Source organism: Desmodus rotundus, chromosome 9 (assembly GCF_022682495.2).
Source record: "Desmodus rotundus isolate HL8 chromosome 9, HLdesRot8A.1, whole genome shotgun sequence".
Taxonomy (NCBI): Eukaryota; Metazoa; Chordata; class Mammalia; order Chiroptera; family Phyllostomidae; genus Desmodus; species Desmodus rotundus.
Window position 1 is genome coordinate 106446090 of NC_071395.1, and position 25466 is coordinate 106471555.

General features: G+C 50.9%; 2 protein-coding genes across 10 annotated transcripts in view; one reads left to right on the forward strand and one right to left on the reverse strand.

Moving 5' to 3' along the window:
* Positions 1-1100: 1100 nt before the first annotated feature.
* On the forward strand, positions 1101-16731 carry RND2 (Rho family GTPase 2). 4 transcript variants are annotated; one of them, XM_053910898.2, is made up of 7 exons: positions 1101-1523; positions 1999-2086; positions 2889-2998; positions 3708-3842; positions 4042-4292; positions 11636-11731; positions 16469-16731. In XM_053910898.2, the coding sequence occupies exons 1-6, from the start codon at positions 1422-1424 to the stop codon at positions 11715-11717; spliced, it is 768 nt and encodes a 255-aa protein (XP_053766873.1). In that variant the 5' UTR covers positions 1101-1421; the 3' UTR covers positions 11718-11731; positions 16469-16731. The 4 variants fall into 4 exon arrangements, with proteins under 4 accessions (XP_053766873.1, XP_053766874.1, XP_053766875.1 ...); XM_053910899.2 differs by lacking the exon at positions 11636-11731 and having other exon boundaries at positions 16469-16726; XM_053910900.2 differs by lacking the exons at positions 11636-11731; positions 16469-16731 and adding an exon at positions 6453-7707 and having other exon boundaries at positions 1102-1523.
* An 848-nt stretch (positions 16732-17579) lies between these two features.
* The window catches only part of BRCA1 (BRCA1 DNA repair associated), a 51177-nt gene continuing 43290 nt past the window's right edge, over positions 17580-25466 (reverse strand). For all 6 annotated transcript variants that reach the window (XM_071219389.1, XM_071219392.1, XM_071219391.1 and 3 more), the window contains 5 exons: positions 24617-24700; positions 21591-21645; positions 20011-20084; positions 19573-19633; positions 17580-18727 (listed from right to left, as the gene is read on the reverse strand). In XM_071219389.1, the coding sequence (XP_071075490.1) occupies positions 18603-18727; positions 19573-19633; positions 20011-20084; positions 21591-21645; positions 24617-24700 (399 nt within the window). In that variant the 3' untranslated portion in view covers positions 17580-18602. The remainder of the gene's footprint in view (positions 18728-19572; positions 19634-20010; positions 20085-21590; positions 21646-24616; positions 24701-25466) is intronic.

The window sequence follows — 25466 nt, forward strand, 5'->3', positions numbered from 1 at the left end:
AGGGCCACGGCCACGGCTACAGTACGGGTGCTGCGGGCGCGTGAAAAGTGGAGATGAGGGTCGACTGCGAACAGACACATGCGAGGGCATTCTTGGAGTCATGTGGATCGCGATTAATTCACTTATTCATAATAAACCTTATGTAATTGAAAAACATATGTTAAGGAGCAGTCTGAAGGACGACCCTAAAACCTGAGCAGACATCAGGTTTGGGGAGCTAGCCACTTGTGGGACCGGAACCCAATCAAGTTGTTCCTCAGGCCCTGACTGTACCCATTTGTGACCTATTTCGTGTGGTCTAGCGAACTTGCAAACTGGCAAACTTGGAGCAGTGAGGTAGAGTCGTTAACACTTTCCATTTGATTTTGTTTGTTAAAGCACAGTCCCTCAATTTTCTCTTCTGTAAAATGGTGAAAATGTTGCTTGGTAAAGGGTAAAGATAAAATTAAATCGAGTATCCTCGATTCAAAGACACGCTTTTAAAAGGCAAAAGATGTCATATAAACGCAAACAGTGTCTCGATTATTGTTAGATCCCGATCAAGCCTGAAATGACTTAGAGCTTGTCTCTGGCTCCAACAGGGCTGTGACTCGGGCAATTGGATCTGCCTCTTCTTCACTCCCCAACTCCGTCTCCCCTAGTATCCACCAGAGGACGCAGCTCCCCCAAAACTTTTCGCCCTGCTCTCGGCTGGAGAAACTCATTCTTGCCTCCCCGCCAGACCCTCCGTTAAGTCAAGACTAGGCCATCCGTTGCCATGGGGACGGAAAGCCCTGACGTCACCACTTTCCTGGTGGGTGTGTTGGGAATCTAGACCCTCCTAACCCCAAGCAAGACTCCCTGCCGGGACATGAGCATGGAGGAGGGAGACCGAACCCAAAAGGCTCCCTCCTTCTACCATCCCGTGTCCCTCCTGCTCAGGAAGTCGATGGTTACCCCCGCGCGTGTCCGCACTAGCACACCAGCGTGCCCGTTTGAGCAAGCAAAAGGCCCAAGCTGCGGTGGTTGGCTGATTCCACCCTACACCTCAAAACTTCGCCCAAGCTCCGCCCTCCCCCACCCCCAAGGAAGTCAAATCGGACAGATAGCCCGGCTCAGCCCGCCCCAAACAGGCAGGGGCCCCTTGGATCACAGCAGCGCACTAAAACCCTGCTCTCCGGCCTTGGTTTCCCGGGGTCCCCCATCCCCCCAAGCTCCCCCGAGCCCCGCCTCCTGGCTGCGCGGGCGGGAGGCGGGGCCAGGGGCGCGGCCGCCGGGCTGGGGGCGGGGCAGAAGGGGGCCGCGGCCCCGGGTGGGGGCTTGGCGCGGGCCCGCGAGATGCCGGTGTCGGCGGCCCAAGTGGCTGCAGCTGCAGCGGCGGGGGAGGCAGCAGCGGGACCCAGGAGGGGGGCTGCGCGGCGGACCGGCGTGTAGCCGGGACCATGGAGGGCCAGAGCGGCCGCTGCAAGATCGTGGTGGTAGGGGACGCGGAGTGCGGCAAGACGGCGCTGCTGCAGGTGTTCGCCAAGGACGCTTATCCCGGGGTGAGGAACCCGCGTCTTGGGAGGGGGGAGCTGAGGCCGCAGGGTTGGCTGACTGGCGCCTGGGGGACGGACAGAAATGGGTGTTAGGGTAAGCAGGGTCGAGAGACAGAGGCTCAGAAGACCATGGGGGTGGTGTTGGGGGCTCTGGAAGGACTGCAGAGGATTGGGACGGGAGGAAGTCGGGATCAGGGTGAGATGAATGGGGTTTGGGGGAAGCAGAGGATCCCAGAGGGGGCGCTAGGGGGATTTCGGAGGTCCTGGGCATCGGAAAGGGGAAGAAGTAGGGTCTGAAGGGGCTGGAAGAGGGTCTGGGAACCTAACAGATTCCCCGAGGCACCGCTCCCAGGATCTCCCCTTTGCCCAACACCAGCCAACTTGTGTCCAGGGGCAGGGCTGGACGGGGTGTGGGCGTGAGGAGGGCATCTGTCTGGGGTGACGGCTGGAGGATCTCATCTTGACCCATCCGTGTCTGCAGAGCTATGTCCCCACCGTGTTTGAGAACTACACCGCGAGCTTTGAGATAGACAAGCGCCGCATTGAGCTCAACATGTGGGACACTTCAGGTAACCGACTCTCTGGGGTCACCCTGGCTTCCAAGGCCCCCACCCTGACCCCTCCTTTGGCTAGACCTTTAGGCTTCAGGTCAGTTCAGCCCATACATCTAATTCTAGGCGGAAAGAAAATCCATTTTCTGCTTAGACCCAGGGAAACTGAGGCAGAGCTTGCTGACATATGTAGAAACCGTGTCCTGACGGATAAAAGCCTAGTATCCAACCCCCACTGTTGGATTCTGCCTACCTGGGAAAGTTGAGAAGGAATGTTTTTTTTGGGGGGTGGGGGTGGGGAACATGTTTTTTAGGAGATTGGACTGGGTTTAGGAAAGACATTTAGAATGTCTTTGGGTGTGGGAACTACGTCTCCAGACTGAACTATAGAAATTTGAGATCAAGTCCCAAGAGGATGGGAGAGCTCTCTTTCCCTTGTCCAAAAAGGAGGAGGGTTTTTATTTTTACTCTGGTCCCCTAGAGGTCATTAGATGTCTGTCAAAGCCCAGGAAGCACATGCAAAATTTGGTGAGAATGTCGAGAGATTTCATGAGCTTTCAATCTTTTTCAGAAAAGATTGAATGATTGCTTTTAGACAAACCCCTAGGGAAGCAGAGAGCTGTTTTCTGCCATTTAACCCCCCCTCTGCCTGTCCCGGCCTTGGAGAAACACAGACTCCTTGATGGGTATTAATAACTGCTCTTTTCTATTCTCTGCTCCTAGCATCCCTTGGCCAGGATTGCTAAGGTCTCCCGTTCCCTTCCAGACCTTCCACCCACTCAGGACCCTCATCTGCTCTCTCCCTACCATCTTCTCTCAGGTTCCTCTTACTATGATAACGTCCGGCCCCTGGCCTATCCTGATTCAGACGCTGTGCTCATCTGCTTCGACATCAGCCGACCGGAAACACTGGATAGTGTCCTCAAGAAGGTGGGAGCCTGGGGAGGCAGGAAACTGGGAGGTGGGGAGACAAGAGACCACGTTCCTGACACAACATAAGCCGTCAGCTGGAGAGTGTGTGAAGCTCTCATCCTCCCGACCCCCCTTTCCTGGAAATCAGTTCTCAGAGCTGGGTAGGGCATCTGGGGGCAATGGGGAAGCGGAGGGAGAGGTACTCACGAGATTTCTTAGCCACCCTCCCCACCTCCTTGGGCGTGGGAGCCCCACATGGAGGGGATGAGAATGCTGCTCCTGGAGCTCAGGAAGGCCTGTGGTCTCCTCTCCAGGCTCCTGTTTCCATGATAAAAGCCCTTGGTGAAAGGACAGAAGTCAGCTAAGGCAGCCCCAGTTCCCAGGTGGGGGAGGGGAGGGCTGAATCGGTCTGTTCCCAGGAAGAAATTTGGGAAAGAGGGTGGGAATGGCAAAGCTCCAGGCTGGCAGACACTTCATGGACCATGAATGAGAAGCAGGGCACAGACTGTACAGCCCCACCTGGGCCCTCCCTTCCCGCTCCTTCTCTCACACCCCCTCCCTGCTTTCAGTCCCAGCCCACCATTTCCACCTCCTTTCTCACACAGGACAGTGCAAAGCAGTGCTGGTTTCTGGGTGCTGTGAGGAAGGATGGCCTCCTAGCGTGGAGCACGGTACACCATGTGCCTCCTTCTACCCCTCCATAACTCTGTTTTCTTTCTCCAAATAGTGGCAAGGGGAGACTCAGGAGTTCTGCCCCAATGCCAAGGTTGTGCTGGTTGGCTGTAAATTGGATATGAGGACCGACCTCACCACACTGAGGGAGCTGTCCAAGCAGAGGCTTATTCCTGTTACACATGAGCAGGTGGGCCCCTTGACCTTTGACCTCATCCTAGATCTCCCACTTTAGACCCTTGCAGTCTCTGATTTGAAAATACCCTATTTTGTTCATCCCTTGTTCTGGCCTCTGACCTCTGACCTGATCCCTTGACTGCCTCCCCCCTCCACCTTGCTGAGCTGCAGGCTAGTCCTCATAACTTTCTTCATCTACTCTACCCTTCCAGGGCACTGTGCTGGCCAAGCAGGTGGGGGCCGTGTCCTACGTGGAGTGCTCCTCCCGGTCCTCTGAGCGCAGCGTCAGGGATGTCTTCCACGTGGCCACAGTGGCCTCCCTTGGCCGTGGTCATAGGCAGCTACGTCGTACTGACTCACGCCGGGGACTGCAGCGATCTGCTCAGCTGGCAGGACGGCCAGATCGGGGGAACGGGAACGAAGGCGAGATACACAAGGATCGAGCCAAGAGTTGCAACCTCATGTGAGGAGCAGGGGCGGGACAGAGTGGCAGGAGGGGTGGTGAAGGGCACGCTTGTTCCCCTGCCTGCACCCTGGCTTCCTGACCTCTTGACTCTGGCTGGGACTTCAGGACAGGCTGAGTGAGCAATTCTCCTAGGCAAGGGACCCAGAGGCAGAGGGTGCCACCAACCCCTGCATCATCATGCCCCTCCTCTCCACAGGAAGTTGAGGGGGCTAGCAAGGCCAGCATCTGGGCCAGGAGCTGGGATGGGGCAGGGGGTTAGGGGAGCTGGCGTCAAGTGATAACCTCAGTTGAGACTCAGCATATGAAGGGTGCCTTCCTACCCTACCCCAGACCCCATATCCTGGTCTTGGCTTTCTTCCCTAAGAAACGTGTCCATTCCATGACTTTCTACTTCCTCACTTCTAGAGCTGTTCTCACTCCTCCTAACCTCCAGGCAAAATGCACTAAATTAAAAAGCAAATTGAGAAGCCCCTCCTCCCATAGACCCACCAGTTCTAGCTCCTTCCTCTCTTCCCCCAACAGTCCCCAAATAAAGCCCATGTCCATGGAAAACGGCTGTGGCTTTAGTTTTGTTGCTTTCAAAAAAAACCAGTCTACCAAATCTCTAGCAGCAGGAGGGAAAGTTAGACTTCAGGAAGAACTGGCTCACAGAGAAGAAGCAGAGGAAGTCACGGGTTGGATCAGCAGTGTCCTTTTAGGAGCCAGAGGTGGGGAAGTGAGATATTTTGGGATATTCACCTTAGTTACTGACCCAGGCGATCCTAAAGCCATTGGGGGGTCCTGAAGTAGACTGATGTGCACTTCATTACTCAGCCCAGCTGGGGCCCCCTGCTAGTGTGGGAGGGGTCCTGCTGAAGTGGTCCAGGCCCTTTGCTCACCATTTCCGTACACCCCCACCTTGGAATCTTCTAGTGCCCTGGGAGTGGGGTAGGGAGGGCCCCAAAAGCCTCCGCATCACGGAAGCTGAACCTGAGCAAAGTGAAGTTTGCCAGGGGGACAGAAGTTTGATTCTGGGGTCCCCTCAGAGTAGGGCTGGGGGGCAGGGGTTTTCACCCTCCTTCCATTCTGAGTTCCTTAATGATTTTGGAGGCAGCATCAGCTGAATTTAGGGTCACCCCCCTAGCCCTCTAGAGAAGGAAAGCTGGTGGAGGGGCTGGCTGGAGCGCTTGTTGTCAGGAAAGACAGTGCTGGTCTGTTTTCGCAGGAGTCTGGTTTCACATTGTCCTGTATTCCCTCCCTGGCTCGGGTCCCACTGGCCTCTTTTCGGTGACATTCTCCCCCAGGAACCATCCTGGGCCCTTCCCTCCCCCAGCCCCAGACAGTTCTTCCAGACACACTCTGGGAGAGAACACAGACCTTCCCCTCCCATCATCTGCGCTCCCCCTTAATTCACAGCCCATCCCTCCCTCATTCATTCAGCAAATATGTACTGAGCACCAACTGTGTGCCAGACACTGGCTTGGGAGACCGAAAGGACCAGTCTCTTTAACCTGGGGACCAGTCCATCAGGAAAAAGAGGTACCCCAGGTGTGACAGTGCCTTGGCAGCAGGAGCCAGTCCTCTGAGCCAGGGCCTGAGGGTTGGAGAGGACTTTGCGAGGCAGGCAAAGGGCAGGAAAGGCACCCAGGACAGAGGGTAGAGCACGTGTGGACACAGGGACACGAGAGAGGACACAGCACAGTTGGGGCTGCCGAGGCAGGAAGGGCAGGAGGCAAGGCTGGGCGGGTGCTTTAAGGCCAGTGAGGGGCCCACGAAAGAACCAGGACTTCCTTCTGAGGAGGTGAGGAGGCACTAGGGATTTCAAGCAGAGAATGAAGTGACCAGATTTGGTTTTTGGATAGATGGTTATCCGGATGAGGTGATGGGCGCTGGGGGATTTGGCTCTGACATGTGTCATGTAAAATTGCTTCTCCTGCCCTGGCCAGTGTGGCTCAGTTGGTTGGGCGTCCTCCCAAAAAGTAAGAGGTCGCTGGTTCCATTCCTGGTCAGGGCACATGTCTGGGTTGTGAGTTCTTTCCCGGTCAGGGAACCTACGACAGGTAACCGATCAATGTTTCTCTCCCTTTCTTTCTCCCTGCCTTCTCCTGTCTTTAAATACATAAAATCTTTATAACTAACTAACTAACTAACTAAATAAATTGCTTCTTCATTCCCCAGGGCCCAGCCTTGAGCGGAAAAGAAATCCACACCCACTCCTGGGTCATCATCAGACACTCCTTTCCCTCCCTCTCCTACAGGACCCTGTCCTGGTCCATCTCAGCCAGTCTCCTCAGGGATTCTGGGACAGCTTCAGGGCGTAGGGCACCCCACCCTCTCAAACTGTGACCTGGTGAGAGGTTGACCCTGTCCCTCCTCAGAGACCTGGATTGAGGGCGCTGGAAAGGGCTGGGGTTCCCAGGCCCATCTCTCAGTGTCTAATCCCAAAGGACTAATTCCTCCCCGACAGGGAACCATCAACTTGGAATTTTGGGCTATGTAGCTTCTCTTTTCTTTTTCTTTTCACTGATTTTATTTATTTATTAGAATTTTAAAATTTTACTTAACTTTGTTTTTTATTTTATTTTTATTTTTCTCTAAAGATTTTTATTTACTTATTTTTAGAGAGAAGGGAAGGGAGGGAGAAAGAGAGGGAGAGAAACATCAATTGGTTGCCTGGGACCGAACCCACAACCCAGGCACGTGCCCCAAACCGAGGACTTTTCACTTTACAGGGCGATGTCCAACCAATTGAGCCATACCAATTGGGGCTCTTTTTATTGATTTTAGAGGGAGTAGGGGAGAGAGAGAAACAAACATCAATTTGTTGTTCTGCTTATTGATACATTCATTGGTTGATTCTTGTATGTGCCCTGACCGGGGATCGAACCCACAACTTTGGTGTATTGGAAGGATGCTCTGTCTAGGGCCAGGGCCTCTCTTTTCCACTTTGGACTTTGGTACAAAGCAGGCTCAAGCCTGTACAGTGAACGTGCAGTATTTGTGGCCCTCTCTACTCCCAGCCTCCCTCTCCTGCCGTGGTTGGGAAGGCAAACGCATTTCAATATCCGCCTAAAGCAAACATAATTAGGAAGATAAATCAGTTGGAGGAGCCCCCAAAGTTTAATACATTTCCAACACCACTGGCAACAGAATTTGGTCCCCTCCGAAGTTCTTGGTTGCCAGACGTTTTATTTCTGGGGAAGAGTTTTATTTCTGGGCGCTGAGGAGCCCAGTAGGTAGGAGGTGGCAATGGGGCTGTTACCCGATCCTGAAAGCCCCTGCAGGCTGGAGGGAGGGAATCTAATTCCCAGCCCCACCCCAGTTGTAGGAGTCAGACTCAGCTTCCTCCTCTGCAGCTGTTTCCCCCGCAAATTAGACACCGGTTTGGGAAACAATGTAGCCTCGTTAATCATTTAATGAAATAAACAACTAATCGTGCTGTGTTGCTTTCAGTGCTTCTTAACCTCAGCAATCAGCCTGTCCAGAAGGGAGGAGGGAGAAGAAAGGGCTGGGGCAGGGGCAGGGGCTGGGGCTGGGTCTAAGCCCTGAAATTTTGAGCTGACAGACGGTTATCTTGTGATGCCTGCCTTCCCAGGAGGGACAGTCATATAAAGAGCTTAAGAATTGGAGGCAGAGGTTCGAGGGCCTGGGTCCCGGCTCTTCCCCTTCCTCCTGGGGAGCCTTTGGCAAGGCCCTGTGCCTATCTGAACCTCCGTTTTCACATCTGGAAAAAGGGAGCTGGCATCACACCTACCTCATGTTTCTGAGGAAGATTCAGAGGAGAAAGGATGTAGGGAGCTGTTTGACCCTTTTAATGAGGGCTGAGCTGATGACGACCTTTAGTTTTTACAATGTAGACACGTCCAGTGCCTCAGAGCTGGGCCTGAGGGAATCAGGAAAGGCTTCTCGGAGGGGGTTCCTGTGCTAGGGATTCAAAGGCTGGAGTGAGGCCGAAACACAGGAACGGGAGGTGGCTGTGCCTTGCGGGTCCACCTGTCCTAAGGACTAGAGCGAGCTATCGTGACTCTTCCAAAGGCTAGGGCTTTTGGTCCCCATTCTTCCAAATGCACCCTATCACCTTTTCTGAAGTCTTTGGGTAAGGAACCCATGTTGCCATGGTGACCCCACCCCAGATAGACTGGTTCTGAAGGCTGAGGGAGGTAGGAAGAAGGGGTACTGTCCCTGGGGGTGCCAGTGGACACCAGCAATGCCACACAGCTCTCTCCACCAGCTCCACACCCGCTTCCCCAGGAAAGGGGTTCCGCTCTTCCATAGCATCCCCCCTCCCCTCTCTGCGGACAAAAGACTTTGCACACTCCAGTCCCTCTCCCACCTTCCCCCACTGGGTTCCCAGGTCCCTCTCCATCTCTCTAGTCAATCCCCTACTCCCTCTCCTCAAAGTTTGGGGGTGAGGGTATGAAAGGGGGAGACTCCAGCTTGAGGCCGTGGGGTGATTCGCAAGCAGCTACCTCCCAGGAGCCAGAGAGACAAGAGGGACAAGTACGTAAGTGCTCCTACCCCCAAGAAAATGCCTCCGCTGTTGACTCCTAAACAACAGATGTCTGTCTGCATATTAATGAGGTTGGACGAATAATTGGAGAGTTTTTCATTCAGTGTCAGAATGAACCCAGAGGCCTTATGTTCATGCACATAGACACCCACTCACCAAGCACCCGCCCCGCTCTGCCCTTCCCCCAGAGTACAATGGGACAGACGCAGATGCTGCCAAGCTTGACCCGCAGAGGGAAGGGGCAGACAGAGAACTTGGGGGGGGGGGCTGTCAGCAGGAGGGAGACCTCAGAGGTCTGGGACTGGGCTTGTCAGGTTTCTCCCTCTTGATTGCCATCTCCCCAGCCCCCCAGGGGCAAAAGCTTGCTTTGGTGAGATTTCACCACTGTGCTGAAGGGGCCCAGAGAAAGGTGGGAATCTGCGGAGGCAGGCGCTGCCTAGGGGAGAGCAAGGAAGCAGTGGCTTCCTTCAGCGAGCTTGTGCCTCCCCTGAGCCTAGAATCAGCCGGTCTCTCGCCCTGCTTTTTAGCTCTTGTGCCAGGGTGGGAGGTGGAAGAAGGGAGGTTTTGGAGTCAGGTAGGTGCTACTTACCAGCTGGGTGCTCTAGTACAAGTTACCTAACCTCTCTGGGCCTCTCACTCTGCTTGTCGCTAAGAATACCTCCACACCGTGCAGTATGGAAAGGATGAAATGAGATCGTGTCGTGTGTCTGTCTTAGTGCTTGGTTTATAATAGGTCACGACATGTATGTGTCCTCTCCCCACCTATCCCCCCAAACATACCAAGACAGTTTGAAAATTGCTGCCTCTCCCATCAGACCCATCCTTGTTAGGGCAGGGGTTAATCAGAAAACCGAGAGGAAAGGATAGAGAGGGGCAGGAATAGCGAAAGAATATCAGATGGCCACAGGAGAGAAAACTGATGGAAACGAGGTCTGGAATAGAAGGAAAGAAACCACAGAGATCAAGACCCCTGAGCCAGCTGGACATGGGGTAGGCATGGCAGGCGGGTGCAGTGGACATTGGCATGAGCCTAGAATCTAGACCGTAGATTCTGGAAGCCCCAGTTCTCCCATGTACTCACTGTTGGGTCTTACTTAGCAAGTCTCACCCGCTCTTTAACATCTCAGCCTCCTCATCTGTGAAAGGATGGGGTTGGTTTGCTCTCTAAGGTCCCTTATTGTGTGAGATTTCTCGTGGCCTGGGGGAGCACAGGGGAGGGGAGGCGCACTTGCCACCTCCCCGCTATGGCCAGTCAGTCACTCTGGCTTTGTCTCTTCTTCCCCTTGGTAAATGGATCTGCTGCGCCAGCAAACAACTGTCCATTGTGTCCTAATGAGGGACGAGCAGGGAAAACCAATCACTTAGGATGCAAATGAGCGGCGGCTGCAGCCTCCTCGCTTCCACGGAGTGCCTCTCTCCCGCCCAGACCCCAGTGCTGCCCCATTGGGCCTTTCTGCCTAGCCCCAGTTCCTGGTCCTGGAGGAAAGCGGGGGAGGCCCCTCCCACTGTCACTCATTGCCACTCCCCTCAGGGAGCCTCAACCCTCACAGCCTTGAGAGGCCCAGCTTCTCTGTCCTCTCTCAGGGCAGCTCAGCTTTTGTTTTCAACTGAGGTGAAATTCACATAACATGCAATTAGCCGTTTTAAGGCGTTTGGTTCCATGACATTCCGTGCATTCACCAGGTGCTGCAACCATGGCCTCTCTCGGCGCAGGAGCTCTGCCCTCTGCCCGTCTGCACACGCCACGGCCTCCAGCGTGGCACAGGGCAGCTGCCGAGACCTCAGCCAAGGGTCAAGGAGTAATGGAGGATGGTATTGTGCTAACAGCTGAGAAAAGTCCACAGCTGGCTTGGGGCGAGGGGGACAAGCCCTGCACTTTGGGAAGGAGCCATGGGAGAAGGCTTGGGCTTTGGTGGGAAGGGAAAGCTCATCATCACTGCCATCCTCAGCAGAGGCCGGGGGCCATGTCTTTAGGAAATGGCCACTTGAATTCCTATGGAGATTATTTTCCTCCTTAAGTTCTCTGGCATTTGGTTAGACACCAGATCTTGGTTTCCATTGCTTTCAGAACCTCTGTGGGCTTGGGGATGATCCCACTTTGGCAGCTGTGGAAAGCCCTAAAACAGCCCTCACAAGCCCTGTGCCTCCATGAGAGGTCTGCTCGCACCCGCCCCAGGGACAGGATTCACCAAGGGAAGATTTTCTATCTATTTGGCACTGGTTTATTCCGGAGTCCTATAACATGACAGCTGGGAAAACCCACATAAGTTATCATTTGAGTTTCTCTTGCTAATGTACAATACCATTCGGTTTTGTATCATTTTCAAGGGAAGATGGCAAACATCTGCTTACCTTTGTGTCTATTACCTTCAGATTCACCTTTTTCCCCCTTCTCTAACCTAGAAGATCCGGTAATGCTTTAAAAACAAACAAACAAACAAGCAAACAGCTCCTCTGGAATTAACCAGTGCCAACCGCTGCAGCATTGCAGAGAAAAAAACTTTACGGGTCACAAACTTTCTTTTATCTCCCCCAGCCCCCGCCCTCACTCAACAGAGTCCACACTCCCTCTCTCCCAGACAAAACACAGTCCAGACAATATAATGAGGGCATTTCCATCTGTGGCCTAATGAATAAGGACTCCTGGTTTGGTTGGCTCCAGGTCTGCCACCGATTCACTAGGCGACCTTGGGCGACGTCCTGGCCCTTAGTTTCATCACCTATAACGTGGGGATAACAATCTTTACTCCAGCCCTCTCCCAGGGAACAAGTGAGGAGGGAGAAATAATGGTTGTACCAGTGCTTTGAACTTGCAAACAGATGATCACACACATCCTAATTATTTCTGCAGTGATGGCGGCAGCAGTTTATCTGTCCTGAGCAACCAGCCTGGAGGTGGCCTTGCTGGAGGATGCGTGGGTCGGGGAAACTGACCTTCTCAGTCTGGGTGGGTATTGTTTTGACTAATCACAAAGGGGTAGGCTTCAGGAGAGGCAAAAGAGAATCAAGGGGGAAATCTGTACATGTGGGCTGAGGAGAGGAAGGGTGATTCATCGTTGGACATTCAGATCTTTTATATTGTTTCTGGAGTAAAGCGGGGTTCTGGAAAAATGGAAGGGAATGACCGCTCCCTGTGGCAGAATGTTGAATATGGGTAGTTTTCCAGGGACCAAAGGTTTTGAGGGCGGGGCCAGCAGTTGGATAAACCCTTCATTAGTGAGACCATTCATTCTTCCTTGAATTTACGCATTAAGAAAATACTCATTGGCTACCTAGCAAGGAATCTGCCAGGAGCACAGCTGGGTTCCAACAAAGACAAAATGGCACTAATCCTGCCTTAAGGACCTTCTAGTCAGATAGAGACATAACTTACCAAAGGGACAAAGTGTCATAAATAAGGCAAAACTCCTGGAGTGTTCTGAGTGGGGAGAGGTTCTGGACTGGAATACCGGGGAGGGCTCTGTGGAGGAGGTGGGGTGGGTAGGGTTTGGGCCTGTGGGGATGGCAGAGCAGAACTGGCTCAGTACAAGATACAGTGTGAGCAAAATCTGTACGTCCCCATGTTTGTTGATCAGGGTCCCTGGAAGGGAGCAGCAGGGGAAGCGTGGAGACGTTGGGTTTGGGCTTTGGAGGGAAGGTCCGGGGAGATGGGGTGGGTGGATCAGAGAAATACATCCTTAGAAGACTCTGCTCTCTGAATCGGGTGCTCCCTCCCCCCATTCCGGCAGGTGGGGTTCTTACCTGGGCCTTCTGGAATCTCCTGGCTTCTTTTTCACCTGGCCAAATCCTTCCCAAGCTCCAAGGGCCAGCTTGAGATGCTTCGCCCAGAGGTTCCCCTATAGCAGGCAGAGCCTGACCCCACCACACAGCCCCCAAAGGGCTTCTGAACCAGAAAGCACAATTCTGCAAAGATTTTTCTAGAGCGTTCTTTCTTACCCATTGAATAGTAAGCAATTTGAAGGCCAGAAATGGATCTTTTCTTTCTTCCACAGCCCTAGTGTGTATGCACACTTACATACACAGGCTACCGCAGAAGTGGGCGTGGGTTCTCCCCTCAATCATTGAGCTTATTGGGTTTTTTTTAAAGTTTATTTATTTATTTTTAGAGAGAGGGGAAGGGAGGGAGAAAGAGAGGGAGAGAAGGATCAGTGTGTGGCTGCCTCTCACACTGGGGACCTGGCCCGCAACCCAGGCATGTGCCCTGACTGGGACCCTTTGGCTCACAAGCTGGCACTCAACCCACTGGGTCACACCGGCCAGGGCTCCTTCCCTTTTAATTTAGTCATCTTCTCCCATCTGCCTGCTGACCGTTTGTCCTCTTTGGGTCTTTCCTGTCGCGCATCTACAGGCCTGCCTGCCTTTCTCCCTCTCGGCTGCCTTTCGCTTCTCCCCTCGGAGAGCCCACTGGTAGCTGATTCTCACTGGGCAGGTTGTCTGGGCCTTGCTCTTCATCAGTCAATACAAATACATTACAAAATCATTTATTTTATTTGTTCTTGTTACCTTGAGGACTGTCTGAAATTGCCTTTCTTCGGGAAGCTGTATTTGCATATCTCTGTGTTGGAGTCAAAGGCTGCAGCTGGGGTTTTGCTGCAATTTAAATATTAATAAAACCTCCGAAACCGCTAGCTGGGTTTCTTTCTTTCTTTTCTTTTTTTTTAAAGCAGTCTGGCCCTTCTGCTCCCAGGTTGCTAACATAATTTAATCTTTGTCCTTTGCTTTGTATTTGTTTAAAGGGCCGTTTTGAAGTCAACTGAAGCCAGCTGCTGCAGCCTTGTAGGTAGGAACTAACGATTCAGCCCATCAACCTTAGTTTTTCTTAACAGCCCTAAACTAAGATTCACTTCCTCTGGAGACAAAAGATTAGGCTGTGGGTAACACTTTATACCGATTAGCACCCTCTTTCACTAAGCCAGGTTCTCAAACTTGAGCTTGCTTCAGAGTCAGATTGCTGGGTCCCACCCTGTTTTTAATTCGGTATGTCTAGAGTGTGGCACCAGGATTTGCGTATCTAACAAGCTCGCAGGTGATATTTTACCGACCTCCCGTCCGCACCAGGGGACCATGGTTTGAGAGTCACTACACTTCACTGCATAGTAAGCTGCTTTATGATTCTAGGTCCCTGAAACTAAGTCCAAATTTCTTGTTCCTTGGCCCCCACAAAATGGGGTGTGTCTCTAGCTCTCCATCCGCTCAAACCATTGCTTAAGATTTTTCTGATCGTTCAGACTCATTTCAGGATCAGCTCCCCTCGCACCTCCCCAACCCCAGCTGTCTCCAGGTCTCCTTAATTACCTACTTGCCCAGATTCATTTCTTTAATTTTCTCCTCGTTATGGGCAGATTTTACAGGCTGTTTGAGGGAGGTACACATCACTGAAGTATGGTAAAGGGGCCTCTGGCTCAGCCATCTTACAGCCTTTGATGAGCAAGCTCCCAAGGTGCCTGGCTAGCCAGCCCCATTCTCTCTCAGGCTTCTGAGGGTAGACCCGAGGTTCCCCCGCACCCTGCCCTCTCCCCGCGCTGCCCTTATCTACTCCTCGCAGCCGTCACAGGATACGTTCTGGGCGGCGCGGTTCCTTCTGCTGCAACCTCCCCAGTGCTGATTTCTTTCCTTTTCTCCTGCGTGTTTTTGAGCCAATACTTTGTTGGTGATTCTGGTTGTATTTTTAAGGAGGGAGATAACCTATCAAGTTCTTCTCTAGGGCCCTCCCTGCACCTGTGTGATAATCCCTCCTCTTCCTCCTTTCCAGCTCCTTTGCAGAAGTTCATTTCCTGAAATTGTTACCGGACAGAGGGTCTGGCCCTGAGCAGGCCTGCCTCGGGCCAGGTGTAGTGGGTGGGTTCTTGACTTTGTGTAGGAAAGTGCTCACAACACGGGTCCAGGGGACTATGCGTGTGTTTATTAAAGCTGGGGACAGTGAAACAAGGACAGGCTGAGATGGAAGAAGCAACAGGAGAGTGTAGGCTGGGTTGCCTTGGCTCACTGGGAAGGCAGAGAAAAGGGGGCCTTGGGGACAGGTTTAGGGAGTTAGCCCCGGATAAGCTGCCAGCTGCCCACTGCCTTAGGTTTAGGAGACACGTGCCCGTGAAGAAAGAAGTGGGGGAGGCAGAAGGGAATGGCGCAGTATGCTCCCCAGGGGGAGACGGTGCACTTGTACCTTTGTCTCTAAGCTTTTACCTCTCTTGCAGGTGGGAATCATAGGGGAGGTCTCAGGGGAGGGTTCCAGTAGAACATCCATCAGTTCTCCAGGTGCGCCCTTTTAGGGTCGTGGTTTCCACTGATTGGCCTGTGACAGGGCAGGGGTCTTTAGTCTTTGCAGTTGGTTCTGGCATCGCCCACCCCACCTGGCTATGCTGCTTTTCTGGGCCTGGAGCTGAAACACAGCTGAGGCCTGGATGTTGTCTCCAGGGAGGAAAGGTTACCCTGGGGGTGAGATCCTTGTTTTCCCAGTTTTGCCCCCTGCCAGGCCTTCTGCCCCGTGACCATCTGCACCTGGCTGTAAATTGCTCAGCCATTTTGTTCAGCTATCCCTATTCCACTTGCCAAGAAATTTTCCCAGCTTTTTACTATCCTGTCTCAAAATGAGATGAAAGCTGTACAGAAACTAGTTCCCGAAATATTGCTTTGCCCAGAGAGCTAAAAACTGTGGGATGGAAAACTGGGGTGAAAACATCTTAAAGCCAGAGGTGAAAGGAACAAGTAGATTTACTCCATCATCAGATGAGACTCTTAAACCCAGCCAGGCATCATGAGGCAGGGCCAGAAGTTGACTTCCAGGAAAAGGTTACAGAGCTAAAAAAAAACCCAACCAAACAAAAAAAAACCTCGGGAGGGGGGACAACTGTTGGAAGACTGAGCCAATCACAGAAAACGTTTCAGTGTGTCTTAGTCATCCCTGCTCTCAGCCAGGATTCCTGGGAAGGAAGGCTGTCCTGGATAGATGTTACTTTTTCTATTAACCCATCAGTGATGAGGGCTGCAGGCTGAGGCCTGGCTCACCCCCAGGACCCAGCAAGCCGTGGCTTGTCAATGGAAATGAAACACTTTTGACCGGCTGGGTGTGTAGCACTTGCTTCCTGCCTGCCTTTACTGCCACCACTGAGACCCATGGACTCCCCCGCAGGTGGGCAGGGGCTGGCCGGGGTCCTAGGAAGGTCATGCTGTAGGCGAGGCTGAACTGGAAGGCTTTGACATCGGAAAGATAAGCAGTCATAAACTGAGATGCTGGATGGGAGTGGAAATAGGAGTAACCATGATCCAATCCTGTAAGTCCCTTTGCCTAGGTAGGGCTGCTTCCCCAGGCAGAGCTGCCACTCAGAGGCAGGAAGGACCCTCCTATGTCTCCCTCCATGAGGATAAAAGGTTGGAGTGTGAGTTCCCCTCACAGCCCACTCCTCTCCCCCAGTTCTCTCGAGGCTTGACGCGGTGCCTTCTGACCTGGGGTCAGTAACTGATGCTGATGGAAAGCTGACTGATGGGATAGGAAGGGCACAGGTTCACCTCCTATCTGTGCAACCTTTTGAGCAAAATCTTTATGTTCAGTTCCCATTCTTCAAATGAGGTGACAAACACCCACTTCATACTTCATAGAGCTGTAATGACGACTAAATGAGATAAAAATGTAATAGCAGCTAGTTCCATTTTCCTCTACTCTTCCCTCACCTGCCCCCCCTCTTTACAGATGCGGCAGCACTGAATTGTGTGCGATTCCATTCTCTTTGCCTGAGGATTCCAGTCTATGACAGTATAAAGACCAAGAAACGAGGACACAGACTATTGCCCGTGGATTAAGCATGTTAATTCCAAAGATGCCCTCCTCGATTTCAGTCCCCTGGTTATTTAATCAAACAGGAATTCAGGCACTGCTGTGAAGAGGCCTTGTAGCTGTACTTAAGGTGATGGACTGTAAGATAGACGATCGCCCTGGATTGCCTGGTGGGCACAATCTAATCACTTGAGCCCTTAAAAACAGAAAGAAATTCTTGCCTTGACCGGGGGCTCAGTTGGTTGGAGCATCTTCCCATACACCAAAACGCTGTGGGTTCGATCCTGTTCAGGGTACATACCTGGGTTGCAGGTTCAATCCCTAGTCGGGGCATGTATGGGAGGCAAGCGATCGATGTTTCCCTCACTCCCTTTCTCTATCCCTAAAAATCAATAAACATATCCTCGGGTGAGGATTAAAAATAAATAAATAAATAGAAGAAAACAAACTCTCTGGTAGGAGTTACAGAGATGAGACAGAAGAGGAAGTCAGAGTGTCCAAACGTGAGAAAGACTTGACCAGCTACTACTGGTTTTGAAGATGAAGGTGGGGGGGTCAGAGCCCAGGAATGTGGGTGGCCTCTGGAAGCTAAGGATGACTTCTGGCCAACAGCCAGCAGAGAAACAGAGACCCTACAACTGCAAGGAACAATTTGGCCAATGGCATGAAATTGAGAGGTGGATTCCTCCCCCAGGGCCTCCAGACAGGAACACAACCTTGCTGACACCTTCCTTTTGGCCTGTGAAACCCGAAACAAAGAAACCAGCTGAGCCAACTTGGACTTCTGACCTACAGAACTCAGATAATAAATAAATGGGCATTGTCGTATGCCACTGTGTTTGTGACAATTTGTTATGGCCGTTGATAGGAGCTAATACAACAGGCTGTGAAGACCCTTACTAACCCTGGGAGGCAGGCACTGTTAGAACCCCCACGGCGTGGACAAGGAGACTCGCGCGCAGTGAAAAGGCTCCCAGAAGTGTGGCGGCGCGAGTGTTAAGCACGGTCACACGTGATGGAAGCACGTGCACCAACTTTATTTGCAGGTGAACAGTACGTTTACAAAACACGTTACATACAGAGAGGTCGGCACTGCCCTCACACACCGGGGACAAAGGAAGACCTGGTCCTTCCAGCAGCTATAAACAGTCACGGGTAATGAGTTTATAAAAAACAGTTTCTCTTCCTTCAGCAAACAAAATTATTTATGAAGCCGTACATTCAGCAATAGGGAGCAGAAGGAAAAAAAATTACCTCAAGGAACGCAACAGCTCCCTTTCTGGTGGGATCCGTCATTTTCCAGACATGAAATATTCGTATCAGAGACCTTACATTTCAAGAGGAATGGGTTACCTATCAGAGCCACAAGAGTATTTTATTTTTTTTATTACCAACAGGGTATTAGAAGACTCTCTCTGGACACCAGTTCTTGCCTAGACTTTTGGAGATCAGGGTCAGTGTGACCACCCTCTGTAATTAACCCTCAAATCTCACATTTCTGTCCAGTTCCTGCCTCTGAATTCCCTGCCAATGCTCCACTCCGGCCTTTGAGAGCTGCCCATGGACTGTTTTGGTTTAAGTCTCATCACAGGTCCCTAAGTACTCACCTTCCACTGAAGGGTTTGACTCCTGGCCTTTACGAGCACAGGGTTTTAGAGAAACGAATTCAGGGACACCGTCTACTCCAAACCCAGCTACTCTGTGCCGCCAGCTCTAAGCCTCCAGCCCCAGTACAAGGACTAAGGCTGATAAATAATGAATCAGCATCTTGCTCAATTGGTGGCGTTTGAAATTCTTTTCAGGTGAAAAATTACCGCAATTTCGTGCTCATGACAGATTTCAAAGGGAGACTTGAAGCAGAAAATCTTTAAGGGACCCCTGCACAGCCAGAAGTCCTTTTCAGGCTGAAGTACATAAAATATTTAGTAACCAGGACTGTGGAAGGACTAAAGAGAAGATCCCAGGGCCTGGAAAAGGCCACTTCTTAAGCTTATCCTCGGGGTCTGGTGGAGAAGGGCTCTGCATACCCGGCACACAGGGCTGGTGGGACTCAGCAGCCACTCTGTGCAGGCTTGGGGACCAGGTAGGCGTCCAGCTCCTGGCACTGGTAGAGGGCCACGCTGTCCAATACCCACTCTCGGGTCACCACAGGAGCCTTACACATCTGCCCAATCACTGAGGACAGAGAACACAAGCAAAGATTAGTGTCAATTCACACTCCACCAGACCAGAGTCTAGTCAGTCTGGGCTGGGGACCTGCTCGTATGGGTTCCCACGGCTGCTGAGGCAGGAGCACGCGTGCTGATTTTAAGCGATGCTTCAGGACACAGGACCTCACTCGGGAGCCTGAGGAGTGACTGCTGCTGAAAGCCTACAGCTTCTGACAACTTTATGAACGTAAGCTCCAGTCTGTTACAGGAAAAGTCATCGGAGAGAGCAAGAGAGTATGGAAATTTGGTAATGGGGAAACAGATTTGCAATATCTGAAGTGAGAAAGCAAAACAGTCTGACGAGCATGACCACACTCGTGTGACATACATGTATGTGTGTACACACACACATGCGCCTGGCAGAATTTGATGGTGACCATCTCCAAGTGGTGGGATTACTGGGATGCTTTTATTGTTAATGTTCCTTTCTATTTCATGTAATGAACATCCATATTTAATCCCCCCCACTGGAAATAGTTCATGCATTACTTTTATAATGCAAAATAAATCAACAAACAAAAAAAGTTTCAAAAGGACATTTTAGCCATTCATTCATTCAAGAAATATTTGTTGAGCACCTCAGCCGTGCTGAGAACTGTGCTAATTAAGCACCAGGTAATCTGTGGTGGCACAGGACTCCATATGACAGACACGTGCTTGCGGCCTTCTAAAGCCCCGCACAGGTGCACCACCCACTCCGGCCGATCTAAGCAGGACACCCAGACCTGAAACCGCCACAGTGATCTGCACACTTCGCCCGGGCTCTCTACCCCACACGTCTCTTGACGAAGGTTTTACAGCAAGACTTACCGTGGGAGCCACTGTCCTCTGTCCAGGCATCCGGCTGCATGACCACAACTGGGTGAGAGCCCTGCGTCCCCAGGGAGGAAACGACATTGAGGATACCAGAACAGGACTTTGGGAACAGTCACCTCACCACTTCTTGGTGGTGTGCTGAAGCAGGCTGCTCTGGGGCAACCACACAGGAGGGGGAAGGGCACACAGCAAAAAGGGCTGGAGGTAAAGAGCCTTCCCTCCGTGTATTAAACACTTCCAGCTCTCAGGTCCTTGCTCACCCCTTACATATGGAGACTTCTGGCACAGACCTGTGGTCAGACAAGGCTTGGGGCGAAGAGAAGCTTCTCGGGCTACACTGGGGTGTGAAGGGCCGGTTCATGGGGACTGATGGGGGCCGCTCGCTCAGTCATCAGACAGAATGTGTGTCCTCCTCCTCTGACTAGCGCTTACCTCGCCGATGGTGAACGCTGAAGGCTCCTTCACCACGGCAGCCCCACAAAGCCGCACCATCCGCTCTAGTTGATCTAAAGAGGCATTGAGAGAGAAAATCACCATAGTCATCTACACGTTTAACCGGGCTCTGCACCCCACACTCCTCTGCACGAAGACTTACAGAAAGACTTCTCAGCTGGGAGTCCCTGTCTCTTTGCCCCGAAGGGACAGAAAGGCTTTCAAGTGGAGGGGTATGGAGTCTAAGTTAATTTGTCACTGATATGCTACTGATTCTGGTTATCAGTCCCCATAAGGCCACTTGATAGATAAGGTTTAATAGTCTCTCAAATAAAACTCAAGATCTAATTTCCACTAATTTGCTAAATTGCTGGCTAAGATTCTGTGAAAAAAAAACACCCACTGTCTTCCCTGCCTCCTTGCCTAATTCTGTGCTGGTAACTGATAATCACGGCCACTGAGAGCACTGTACTTGGTGGTAATCACTGTAAATGTCAAGAGATGGGAAAACAGTTCCTTGAAAAAAAAAAAAACAAAACGAAAAGAAAACCCGTCATCGTGGACAGAGACGCAGCACACCAGCTGGAAAGGCTATCTGGCGAGCTGGTTCAGCAACGTCAGGGGGACGGAAACCACAGGAGACTGCCCCTGGGTTTTATTGGTACCTGGAAAACTGGGAGAACTGACCCTTGGGTGGCTTCCGGACCCCTTCGGGTACACTTTTCTATCAGCCTATTTCTGGAGATTGCTACGGTGCTCCTCTTTGTCTGAATATATTGAGGTCAACTGACTCACCTCCAAAATGATACCCACTAGAGGCGCTCGTTTTCATTATACCAAAGTACAAAAACACCGAGAAATCTACGTGTGGCACGTGGAAATTTCATCAAAACTCAATCGATAACCAATAAAGAAGACATAAGCAAAATTACTCTGCCAGGCTCTTTCACTGCCAGTCATCTATCCCCGACCAGACGGCAAGGCCCCCTTCTGAGAGTAAGAGGACTTGACCCCTCGGGCGGAAGTGGGCACAGAGGTAGCAGTAGTTAGCCTTCGTTTTGAAAATAACGACCCATATCCACACGTGCACCAGAGCCTCAGTACCACACACCTCCACGGAGCCCCACGGCACTCCCGAACGGAGCATCACAGTCGGTGTCAGATGTAATGAGAAAATGTTCATCGAGCCCTTCCCTGCTCTGGGCCCGCATGGGGAGCCCAGGTTCCCAGGGCGCGTGCAGCTGCTGTGCTTTCCTCACTCTCAAATGCAGATGGCTTAGGAAGAACAGAACTCTCCCCCTAACTTATTTCTCCCCTTGCTTAGACCAAAGGGCGGGCAAGAGCAGCTCTACCCCATCTGAACACAGAACACACTGTGTCCTAGATATCAATTCTTCCTGCCCTCTAGCTTTTTTTTTAAATATGGTAGCATTTAGGTGCAGATTTTTCTGACGGGTGATAGAGAAATAGACTAACCTCTCACCAGACTGAGGAACCCCCATAAGATGATCCCTCCTGTAACACTCCACTATGTAAGGAAAAGGCTGGTGCTGGACTCTGCAGTTCTCCCAGTCTCTTACCTGTGGGCATGTTGATAAAGGGCCCATAGCAACAGATTTCTAGGCCCCTGAAGATCTGGGAGAAGAGGGGAACAGAGGGAGAAAACAAAACAACAAAAAAACACTAGTTACAAGAGTATGAGTTTTGTAAAAAACAATGTAAAGAGACTCTCAGAAAATAAGAACCTTTTTCCTTTTGTTTACCAATGACAATTCCTACTGCCACTCCAGAGAGTGAGTCCACCGCCCAGAGCACCATGCGATTCAGCAGGCGTTTCTGAAGCGGGATGCAGCCGATCTACCCTACAGCCATGCTTTGTCACTCAAGGGCTGCGCATCCACCTTGCCACCCGCCAGGCCCAGGCTCCTCCCTGATGACCTTTTCCAGGTGACTCCACTTCTTGTCAGAGATGAGAAGGGGGGGAAAAAAGGTCCTTATTTGGTTTAATGCAAGAAATCCAGCTTCTAGCTGACCTTTGATGTTTATCCAAACTTGGTACATCAGTACTAACCGTGACCCTCACTGGCAGAGAGGCCTATGTTTGTTGTAGGTGTACATCCTCCTTTTCTCCTGGTCTCAGAGCATCTGTTCCTGCCTTCACGCTGCTCTGAGCATGCCCACTGTTCCTTCAGGAACAATGAAGTGAAGCCTGGTTCCGCCCCTCCTCACTCAGCTGACCTGACCACCAGATTTCCGGGAGACACAGACCACGCCGCACCTCCTAGGGGCCTCTTCCACTCACAGTTCATCCGAAAGAACTTTCTCTGATGATGGAGATGTTCTATATTTGTATTAACAAGGTGGCTACGAGTCACATGCAGCTACTGAGCACCTAAAATGTGGCTGAGATGAGCGAGAAACTAAACTTCCTATTTTATTTTAGTTACTTACAATTTAAACAGCACATACGGCTGGTGGCCACTGTGCTGGACAGACACACTTGTACCCACGCACCGGCACAGGTTCTTAGGGAAGGATGGGGGCATCGTGTCCAAGAAGAAACCTGAATTTGTGCCAGCTGGCTGGACGTACATCATTTGAGTAACCCTCGCTTCCTTCACCCTCTTTCCTTCTCCCCATTCCACTAAAGAGAAAATTGCTTAGGCCTAGAACTCACCTCACTTCAAATATAAGACTGGGAGAGAGAAAAATTCAGGAAGCCAAAAGCATATGACTACCTTTTAGGAAATATCCTCCGACCCCCATTTTAACTACAGCCAGAGGACAGAGGAATGAGAAAGGACAGCAAAACAGATCTGTCCCCGTTTGAAGTGACAGCCCCCGTCTGTGCCACCCTTGCTGTACGAATAAACTTTTTAACCCCCAACCTGTTAACAGCATCCAGATGCTGATAATGCTCAACGTTTTCCCTGGGCAGCCTGCTGGAGCCCTATGTTACCATAAAAAGTACGAAAGATTAGAATTTTTTTCCATCCAGGCTGCTGGAAAAAAATTGAGGAGTATGTCTAATTATGAGAAATTCGAACTTTCACTTCTACACACACATTTCTTTCCCACGGGAAGATACTACGGTGATATTTTTTGTCTTTAGAATGTCGTGACTTTGACCGGTCCTTCCATCATTGCCACCCCAAATGCAGGAAAACCCCCCAACACTGCAATTTCCTTTGAAGGAGGGGAAAAGCTGGTGCTAATTCTGCCTTGCATACAGTGGCATAGAAACAAATGGCTGCTTGCAGGGCTCCCCTGGGTGAAGGCAGAGGCAGGGCCAGCGGCTTTTCTTGGCATGTGGAAGTGCCTGGATAGGTTAAAAAGGGGAGGGCGGGCTGCCCCCAAGGGCTCAGAGTTCCAGGGCTTGATTTGTGATCATCTCCCAAAGAGGTTTTCCTTGGAAAACCACCTCTACTGGTTCTCCCTCAGGTTCTGTAAAGGGACAGAGATGCTCCTTGCAGGGATGCTCCGAAACACCTGGTGGTACACTTGAAAGGAAGAAATGCAGGCTGGGAACACGCGCACTCTCTCTGTCAGGGACCTGCGAAAGCTGCCGGCTCAGGCCTGACAGGCAGGTGTGAAATCTTGCCTGGACTTCTCCCTGAGAGAAGGACATAATTTTGGCCACGTTATTTGCTACAGGATGATCTGGGGAATATCACGTGAGTGTTCCTGGGCCTCTAGTCCTTCATTTTCAAAGATGTTAGGTGAATCTATTTTCCTCCTTGGTGAAACTTTCTATAATTTTACAAGAAACGGTAATATCGTCATTAAGAGCTCAGATACTGAAGCTAGACTGCCTGGGTTCAACTTCTAGTAGTGGGTTCACAATTAGCTGTGTGAGCTCGGGCAACATACTCCACCTCCCTGAGCCTCAATTTCCTCATTTATAAAATAGGCATAATTGTTGTACATGTCTCAGAGGTTTGCTGTAAAATTGCCAATCAGTTAAAACATGGTTGCGGTTTCATACTGGCACACATTGAACATTACACAGATGTTAGCTACCGATTATCACTCACTTTCTGTTCTAGGCACCCACTGACAGCTCTGGGTGCACCCCCTCTACAGCACTTACCACGCGGCTTTAGAGCAGGAGACTATGGTGAAGCGCAAAGAGCAAAGGTTTAGACTCCCATCTGTTTCAAATCCCAGCTCTGCCACTTATCAGCCGAGATCTGAACCCCAGATCGGCCAAATTACACTGCTTTTCTAAACCATTCATAAAATGGATATAATACTTATTTACCTTGTTGGCTAGAACTAAAACAAACAAACAAACAAACCCTATATGGAAGCACCTAGCAACACATAATCCTCTTAAAAGAGGAATTAAGGGGGATGGAATGCATGGGCTTTACCTTTCTTTTTTTTTTAATTTTTAAAAGATTTTATTTATTTATTTTTAGAGAGGGGAAAGGAGGGAGAAAGAGAGGGAGAGAAACATCAATGTGTGGTTGCCTCCTGGAGCACCCATACCGGGGACCTGGCCCGCAACCCGGGCACGTGCCCAGACTGTGAATCGAACAGGTGACCCTTTGGTTTGCAGGTCAGCACTCGATCCACTGAACCACACCAGCCAGGCTGGCTTTACCTTTCTGTCCTGGGATTCTCTTGCTCGCTTTGGACCTTGGTGGTTCCTTCCATTGATAACGTCTCCTCTGACTTCAAAATCACACTGAAAGAAACCAAACCCAAACCACAGGGATCAAAGAGAAGCCTCCTTCAATGGAGGCAGAGTAGATGTGTCGTATATGAGGAGCCGAGCATCGCCATATCGTATTTTGACCATCTCCCCATAATCACAGGTTTTGGGGGACTGGATGAAACGACCAGTGTCTCAGATGCTGAAATCAGTTCCCTGAAGCAAACATTTGTGGGCAGAAATTAACAACTGTTTTTTCACCTGGCTGGGACTTACTGTATTTTAGTTTTCAACATTTACCTCCTCTCAAAACATTCACTTAGCATTTAGATTAAACGGCTAATACTGTGCTGTTATAAAGATAACTGGAGAATTCGTGACCTCTTAAATCAATTGTGTATTACCATCTAAGGGCTTCTCAGATTTTCATTGAGAGATTTAGTTAATGAAACCAAAATGATAAAGTACATTCAATACATTTAATACACTGAAGAAAAAGGTTTTTCCTAATCACTATTTTGACTGATCAAGGACAAGAATAATGGGATTGGGGAGGTCAAGGCTTTTGGGAGAAATTTGGGGAAGAATGCTCAGAAACAATCCCGACTAAAACTCAGGCTGTAGGGGAAGATCACGTCTGTTGCCAAGAGCATTACAAAATGAAGCAGGCTACCATAACCACAGGCTGACAGCAGGGAGACTGCGTAACGCTTCCTAGCCACTTAAGAGAGGAGTCTGACGATAAATATGTCATCGATTTGGAGATGACGCTCAAATTTATAGGCTTGATTGTGCCCAT